This window comes from Babylonia areolata, chromosome 1 (assembly GCF_041734735.1).
Source record: "Babylonia areolata isolate BAREFJ2019XMU chromosome 1, ASM4173473v1, whole genome shotgun sequence".
NCBI lineage: Eukaryota > Metazoa > Mollusca > Gastropoda > Neogastropoda > Buccinidae > Babylonia > Babylonia areolata.
Window position 1 is genome coordinate 31,445,159 of NC_134876.1, and position 9,448 is coordinate 31,454,606.

The 9,448-nt window shown below is 39.9% G+C and overlaps 1 protein-coding gene across 3 annotated transcripts in view; it reads right to left on the reverse strand.

Annotated features, from left to right (window-relative positions):
- LOC143281734 (folliculin-interacting protein 1-like) overlaps positions 1-9,448 on the reverse strand; it is a 36,012-nt gene that overhangs the window by 16,945 nt on the left and 9,619 nt on the right. The window contains exons 2-6 of one of the 3 annotated variants that reach the window (XM_076587028.1): positions 3,887-3,948; positions 1,825-1,954; positions 1,321-1,425; positions 528-628; positions 125-190 (exon numbers count right to left, since the gene is read on the reverse strand). In XM_076587028.1, the coding sequence (XP_076443143.1) occupies positions 125-190; positions 528-628; positions 1,321-1,425; positions 1,825-1,954; positions 3,887-3,948 (464 nt within the window). Of the gene's footprint in view, positions 1-124; positions 191-527; positions 629-1,320; positions 1,426-1,824; positions 1,955-3,333; positions 3,741-3,886; positions 4,046-9,448 lie in introns of those variants that run through there. The other 2 variants (XM_076587013.1, XM_076587019.1) reach the window with 2 other exon arrangements.

A 9,448-nucleotide genomic window follows, 5' to 3' on the forward strand; every position in this document is an offset into this window, starting at 1 on the left:
TCAATATTACAATGCACTTTCACACTTGTAACCACTCTGATAAGAAAAACAGTAAACTACACGCATGCACACACACACACACACACACACACACACATTCACACCTGCGTGCGGTCAATCTTACCTGGCAGAATCAGGCTTGGGTTTCTGAGGGTAAAACACTTTTGTCACAACCAGCTGAGGAGGACACCTATGACACATTTCAAATTTCAATTAAACAATAATAATAAAGGCAGTTCAATAAATGTCATGCAAACATGTACATGTGTACACATACATACTGTCTCTCTCTCTCTCTCTCTCTCCCTCTCTCTCTCCATGTCTTCCCCTCTAACCCTTATACATTCTGTATAAGCATGAATATGCACACACGTGCACACACACACACTACGCATGAGTGCACATGAATGCACACACACACATGCACACATTCTTTTGTACAGAAACACAGACACAACTGGCATTCACAATATTCATTGCAACAGAAATTGTGACCACAGCTAAATAACTCATCCAAGTCTGAGTACCTGATATGATGCACTTTCAGTGTGGATCCTTTGTATGCCATTGCAACGGAACCAAACATCATCTCTTCCAGTAGTTTGAAGTCACTCCCCATTTTCTGAAACTGTTCACACACACACAGTGACACACACAATGACACAAACAGTGACACACACATACACACAAACACACAATGTCACACACACACACACACATGTACACACTCACACACACACACACACACACACGCACATATACGCATTCAGAAACACACACACCAATAAACCTTTATTCATGGTTTTCATATGAATAAATATGATACATTTTTACACTCACACAATCCCCATATAACGAAAAATTTGTTTTGATTATTTTTCTATTTAACAGGTTTAATTTCATCAAAAATCAATACAATACATTAATAAGTCTACTATACCATCAATGTTGGTTTCATAAGCACCAAATATAATATTTTCAATCTGAAACAAAATGTTTCTCTAAGTCAAAACACTCTTCTCAAGTTCTCCCCACAAAAAAGATGCTATAAAGAAAGACACAGATCGACAGATGAACAAAATAAAGAACGGTGAAATTTTGGTCAAACATTCAAATGGGAAAAAATTCAGTGTGTGGCAGGAAGAAGGGAGGGGTAGATGGAGGATGCGTGCGTGAATGTGCACCATTACAAATATGTGTGTGTGTGTTATGTGTGTGTCGAATACGCTTGCTTGCTTGTTTGCTTGATATCTAACTGGTTTCCAAGTTGAGTAGGTGAGCTGGATGATCAGCTGGGTAGCTGCATGGCAAACACTTTACCTGATATTTCGGCTCAGGTTTTGAAGAAGCACCTGGCCCACCTCCTCCATCTTTGACCTGCTTATTTCCAGGCACCAGTCTGCATGCAGACTTGAACCCTTTCTTCTGCTCAAATAAAAAAGAAAAGGGGTGTGTGTGGGTGTACGGGGTCTGTTTTGTCTCATTTCATTTGCTCTTTGTAATTATTCCAACAAGCTGTGAAGCAGTCATGTCAGGATCTGTGTATGTGTACATATATGTGTGTTTGTGTGTGTGTGTGTGTGTGTGTGTGTATATATACATGTGCGTGTGTGTGTGTGTGTGTGTGTGTGCGTGTTTGCATGTGTGTGTGTGTGTGGGGGGTTGTTGTGCGTGTGGTGCATGTGTGTGTGTGTGCGTGTGTGTGTGTGTGCCGTGTGTGCGTTTGCATGTATACGCGCGCACATGAAAGTTTGGTTTGAGAGTGAATTTTTGTGTGTTAGTACTATTCACTGGTTCAAGTGAAAGAAACTTCAATATCCTTACCTGCTCTCTCCGCACATCATCGATCCTCTGAATGGCATTAGAGTCAAAGTATGGCACCCTTCCCTTCTCTTTATCAGCAATGACTATAAGTCTGATTTTGCTCTTGTCCAGACGAGGTCTATACTGGCTTCTGGAACAAGCAAATACATTCTTATCAAAATATATATATATATATATATATATATATATATTCTTTTAAAGACGGAACTTATTTTATCAGTTCATGTGTAACCATTTATTGCCTTAAATAGCTGTCTCCCTTGTTTTTCTTTCACATGTGTGTACGTCAATTGTCTACATTTTATCAAAATGGTAATTAAAAAACAACTTTTAATCTCAATTTATGGTGTGCCTTATCATTTATGCGTGTGTTTATAACAAGCCTGTGACTGCACAAACGAATTTGCATGTGGATTAATAAAGTACTTCTGATCTGATTTGATCTTATTTGATTTAATCATCATATGTTTAACAAATGTAAAAAAATTCACATCAGAAAAATCATCAATCATCAATTTCATTAAAAATGTAAATCAACCCAATCAAAGCAAGCCATAACTGTCTCATTGTTGTTAATTAGATCAATATGTCAGCTGCCCTTCTTTGGTTCATTACAACCCAGCACTCTCAAGTCTCTGCATGGGTGCATGGCATCTTCAGCTGATCACTGACATTCAATGAAAAAGGTTAATCACTTTCACCATCAGTGACAATGGGTGGTATTCAAACTTTGCCCCCATCCATAGTTCCACCTCCCAAAATCACCTTGAATTCTTTTGTTGCTCACTCCACAGGTTTACGCTGCTTTTTAAATTTTATCTTTTGTTATTCTCAATGTTTGTACTGCCTGAGACATGTATGCCACAGACAAAAGATACTTATTTTTTAACACCAATCTGAACTTGAAGTCGACACAATTTTTTTTTCCAATCCTTCTGAAGAATACATCATCTTATTTCCACAAATTTCTGTTAGGATTTAAAAAATCTCTTTCTTTTTTTTCTTTTTTCTTTTTTTTTAATACAAAAACTGGGACATTCCAATCTGAATGAATTTTTACAAATCATTTTCAAGAACAAAAACAAACAAAAACATGAAAACTAAAGATGTTGTACAATAATCAGATTTCATTTATCAATGGGTAATCACATGTGTTTGTTTATGCTTGCATCATTTTCAAATTAAAGTACACACATTAAATTGTTACATACACATGATACAGCTTTCTATTTTCTGCAGAAAGTGGGTCAGAATCTAGTTCACAGTAAACCTAAGTACAAACAATAAATTGTTACATATACAACTTTCTATTTCATGCAGAAAGGCTCCAATTCACAGTAAATCTAATCATTTCATGTTTACACACACACACACACACACACACACACACACACTTGCTTTTCATAATGATATTTTGATCCACCACTTTGTTCATTTAAATATCAAATATCATGTTAATAAATCAAATAGAAAAACAAATCTCATAAACTGAATGTAATCAATACTTACTCATTTTCACAATGGATTTGTGGATGAAAATTAAACCTTTCTGTTTTCAATCTTGACACACTATTGCTTGCCACTGTCAACAGACCCATGGCTTTGCCCGTTTACGTCTGCTGGGTATCTAACTTGATGTATGGTGGTCTACATTACGCACTCTGCGACATAAGTGTCACGCACTTATTCATGTGACTGGATTTGATTGAATTGGGAAGTCACAAGACCCGCATGTCTCAGCTCATGGTTGCCTCCCCTGTGAACCATGAATTCATCTTACACTAACATTCACACACAAAAGCAGGGATCGTCTGTCTCTCAATAAAACAAATCAGTTAATAAAGTAAACATAAGTCTTCAACGAATACCAAGCTGCTGATACCAAGTTCGCACTATCGTTATCACAAGCTCTGGTCACAAGATCAAACAGTGTCCAACTCACATGACTCAAAAGCACGAGACCCCAACCACGAGCTTTCACACGACGCAGTCAGTGGACTGCTACTTCGACGGACACAGATAAGTGTTTTGTTGATAACATTTTTTAAAGCCGTTTTCTTACCTGTTTGGTGATTCTTCCCCGCCATAGTAAGACAAATTATACTGTTTGGCGTTCCTCCGGTTCTGAAACAGACGTTGGAGAAGAGCCATATTTCCATTTCGGGGGTTTTCAGTCTGTTGAAGGATGGCGTCACATGATACAGATGGAAGCGAAAGCTACTTGATACCTCCACTCTCATTGGCTATCCGAATATTTACGTTAATTTTCATTGGTGCAGAGATTAGCGGTATTTCAGCGAACACTGTCAACATTAGACTCGTGACTACAACAGTACAAACACGGGTGAATGTGTCATTATTAATCATAGTTTTGCCATGCAGTACGTGGGCAGCGCAGGGCCTTGATAGCGCATTGCTGCTCAGTATGAATGGTACAATCTTGGTACTTTGAAAAGCATTTCCATCTTTCAAAATGCGTTCACAAGTCTCAGAGTGCGTTTCTTGGAAGCGGGGTAACTACGTGCGCGGAAAAACACGCTATGCTATTCCCATCGTCGACTGAAGTGCCCGTTAACGAGCACGATTGAACTCACTAAGCATTACTTGTGAAACTAAGTTAACAATATAAACTTTCTTTCTTGTAAATGAATAAATAGTAGAGATAACTGAACTTGAACATACACTGGTATATTTTAGCATTCACGCCCCTCCAGTCCACCGTGACCCCTCCACCCAATATGAACCATAGACATACATTATTCATATGTGTATCAGTATATATATATATATATATATATATATATATATCAGTGATATGAACGCACTCAAAGAACAGTGAAAAGTAAACGGTTCATTCAAACACTTCCACTGAACATCGAAGACTAATTTCATACGCACTACTAGTATATAAGTTATACTGAAGTCGACTTGATTTACAAGCAGTGATAACCAAATGAGTAAATAAACAAATAAATAAATAAGCAGATAAAAGCAACAACAACAACATACATAAAATCAACAAACAAACACAATTTTAAAACAAAGAAACAAATAACTACTATCCTGCGATTTTACGGCCATTCAATTCTATGTGATTTAGCAGCAGTTCGATTGTGGGCTCATTCGCTTGTGACCGTGGCACCCTATCTTCTTGGCAGCCGGCAAACTCTTGTTTTCTGGTGTGGCAATTTTCGTCAGTTAAAAAAGAAAAAACTCAGTAAAAGAAACTGAACAAAATTTCATCACTGAATCGCAGATTTAAACTCTTGTGGTATCGTCCTGAGCATGAATATTCGTGTTCCATTTTACACAATGCCCCTGCCCCATCTTTCGCAATCGACAATCCTTTGGGAACACGAAAATTAATGCAGAAAATCCACTGAGCAACCAGACCGAGCTCAATCGAATCCCTATCTGTTGAAATCGTCTAAGGTCAAAAGAACTGAATGGATCAGAGCTGGAAGAGAGAGAGAGAGAGAGAGAGGGGATGGGGACATTCAGCGAGAAAGATCAGTTGACTCGGGGACAGAGAAAGAGGGAGAGATAGAGAAAGGGACAGAGAGAGACAAAGAAAGAGAACAGAAAGACACAGAGAGAGGGGGAGACGGACAGAGAGAGAGAAAGAGAGAGGGGAGAGTGAGGAAGAAAGAGAGAGAGAAAAAAAAATTGGACAGAGGGAGAGGGGGGAAGAGAGGGAGAGAGACAGAGACAAAGAATGGGACTGAGGACAGAGAGTCACTGAGGGATAGAAAGAGAGAGACAGAGAAAGAGAAACATAGAGGGAGAGTGAGGGACACAGAGAGAGACAGAGGAACAGAGAGGGGGGGAGAGAGAGAAAGAAAGACTGAGGGAGAGAAAGAGAGAACGGGACAGAGAGAGAGGGGTGGAAAAGAGAGGGAGAGAGACAGAGGGTGGGAGCCTGAGACACTGGAGACAGAGAGTCAAGGACAAAAAGGGAGAGACAGAGAAAGAGAGAGAGAGGAAGACTCGGAGAGAGAGAGAGATCTGTCGGTCATATATACATGTTTCTAAATTGCTTTTATCCCTCTGGAAGAGAAAGTCAAGTAGCGAAGATGGGGTTGCGGGGGGGGGGGGGGGGGGGAGGGCTGAGAGGGGGGCGGGAATAGGAGGAAGGCATGTGATCTTCTTCAAGGAGTAACACTGCGGCTCGTTAAAAGTTTTGAATTTATGCGTAAGTTTTAAATGCCTCGGGAGCATGGAGGGTGGGACTGAAGAGGTGGTGTGGAGGGAGAGAGATATATATAGGGAGGGAGGGGCAGGAGAGGTGGGGTGGAGGGTGCGGAGCAACTCTAAGGAAGTGAAAAAGTCGAGGGAGAAACTGACCACTATCTTCCTCATTCCCGGATATTCATCCGCCATTCTCTCTCTCTCTCTCTCTCTCTCTCTCTCTCTCTCTCTCTCTCTCTCTCTCTCTCAGTCTCTCTCTTGCGCGCGCGTTCTTTCTTTCCGACTTTTACTTTTTCTTTCTTTCCGTCTTTCTAATGTGAAACGTCTAAACTCTCTGTGAGCAAACAGCAGCTGACTTGAGCATTTTATTGGCTCTTTGTTGTGTGTATTCTACACTGTGATTGAATGACACAGGAAACGAATGATAAGCGCCCAGTGACAGATGTCAGTCAGCTCTACCCAGGTAGGCAGCCTGTTGTGTAAATGACTCCGTGTTTGTAAAGCGCTTAGAGCTTGGTCTCCGACCGAGGATAGGCACTATAGTAAGTATCCATATCAATCAATCAATGTATTCCAACGGACTTCAGAGATCATGCCTGGACTGGAAATAAACTGAAAACGTAAAGAAAATGAAGCATATATATATATATATATATATATATATATATATATATGTATATATATATATATAGAGAGAGAGAGAGAGAGAGAGATAAATGAATGAATTAATTAATTAATTAATTTAAAAATAAATAAATAAATAAACGAATAGATAAACAAACAGATAAATAAATGATCTGATAAATAAACGATAATAGTTTCGGAAAAAAAAAACATTCTCAGGTCGATGTTTACAACGCAAAACTGCTCAAGGCAACAACGCAAAGGAAGTCCATATCTGTGCCCCCCCCCCTCTCCCCCCGCCCCCTCCTCTCTCTCTGGTTCTCCATCTCTGTCTGACTGTCTGTCCGTCTCTCTCTTTCTCTCTGGCTCTCTATCTCTGCTTGTATAATAATAATGATGATGATAATAATAATAATGACAATGGATACTTATATAGCACACTATCAAGAAATCTGCTCTAGGTGCTTTACAAAAACATTTTGTTACATGACTGATAACACATTACATCAATGTTACATACACACACCAAAATCAATGTTACATACACACACCAAAATGTGACCACACACACTCTCTCTCTCTCTCTCTCTCTCTCTCTCTCTCTCTCTCTCTCTCTCTCTCTCACTGACACACACACACACACACACACACACACACACACACACACACTGGCACACACACACACACATGTCACACACACACACACACACACACACACACACACACACACACACACACACACACACACACACACACACACTGCATACATACATTTTAACATACATGTGTACCTAACAGCTACCAGCTTCGACACATACGCGCACATAGGCACGCACAGACACTACATAAACAGACATCAGTGCGCGCGTGCACACACACACACACACACACACACACACACACACACACACATTTATATAGTCAAATTATATTGAACTGAATAACACGAACACTGAAAACAAAAGATCGCGAAAACAGAGATTTAGAGATTTTAATGTTTAAAACACATACATAAAAATTTGATAATCAAAATCCTCTTTGAAAACCAAATTAAAGACACCAGAGACAGACAAAACGGCCTGGGCGCTGTATGATAACAGTCAAGTTGTTTATTTCATACGTACAAACTGGCCTGACGGGTTTCCTTTTTACTAATTTTAATGGAAGCGACAACGGTGTGTGTGTGTCGGTGCCGTGTGTGTGTGTGTGTGTGTGTGTGTGTGTGTCCTGGCTTTTGGCTTGTGTATCCTAGGCTTTTCTTGGCTCAGTTTTCAGTGTATTGTATTGTGATATGATGATGATATAGATACCTATACAGCGCCTATCATCGGTCGGAGAACAAGCTCAAAGATCTCTCAAAAACACGGAGTCATTTGCACAACAGGTTTTGACGGTCGTGCTTGGGTTTTGTGACACTGAAAAACACAAATTGGTGGTGTTGCACTGTTGCCTGGATCGCACACAGAAAAGGTAGGTTACAACACAGAGTAAGACAATACAATGCAATGCAATGCAATGCAATGCAGTGCAACACAATACAGTACAGTACAGTACAAGTACAATGCAATGCAACTGAACGCTGTGCAATATTGGGTGAAGGGTGGATATTTGTTAACGATCTCGCAGGTCAACGTATGTACAGGCCTGCTAGCGCCTGAACACCCTCCGTGTGTATACGCACGCCTAAGTTCAAATACGCATGTTAACGATCCTGTAATCCAACAACTCCAACCGAACAAACTTGACCATAAGGGTGTAGGCGCCAATACGTCGTTAAACTCCAACTCGGAGAACTCCTCAGTGTAATCCATGTCATCGGTCGGTGGGTTATGTCGGGAAATAAAAACGTACACGGCATACATCCCGTACTGGCCCAGAACTGAAACGCAGTATGGCTGCCTACATGTACGGAGGCGATAAACAAAACTGACGGTCATACGCGTAAAATGTTACTTGTCTGTATGAAACGTGGCTGAAACCTGATTGAATGACACACTATGAGGAAACTCAGTCGGATCTATCCATGTAGCCAATACTGTGACTATTGGTGCAGAAAAAAGATGTCCGCGTTTGTGAAGCGCTCAGCTAAAGCTTGGTATCTGAGCGAAGACAATATGCGTTATAATGATAAGTATCCACGTCACCAATTTTTTTTTGACTGCGCTCTTCTGTAGCCGGAGTAGAACTGTTGCGTACACTAATCTTCGTTAATCACTATGAGTCTAACAACAAAATTCCAAGCAACGAAAACGTCGCATAAATGTGTGCGAAATACAACGTGAAAATTAATCAACAACTATTGAGAGAGAAAGAAGTGAGAATGAGGTGGAAAGCATCACTGCCGGACATCCCAAAAACGTCCGCACCACCACTGTCCAATGTTCACAGACACTATATATAATGCAAAATATACCATCTAATACCGAACATCTTCCAGAAAATTGCACTCACAAAAATCAGTCAGAATTTTGTATTACATAAATGAGTGTTAATCATTAGTTTGGTTTCGTAACTAACGTGATACTATATTATTTATCGTTTAAAACAAACTTAGTATATTTGTTATATGAAATTGATTTTTCGACAGTTAAGCGCAGATATATTGAAATGAGTAAAGTGATCATCTTAGAAATGGAAATTTCCGAAATGAGAACCGTGATAGAATGAAAGACCCAAGAGAACACAGTGTGTGTTGGGGGGTGGGGGTGGGGGCTGTGTGCATGTGTGATCAAGACTAACAATACAACAATCTTTTTTTTTTTCTTTTTCTTTTTTTCTCAAGGCCTGACTAAGCGCGTTGGGTTACGCTGCT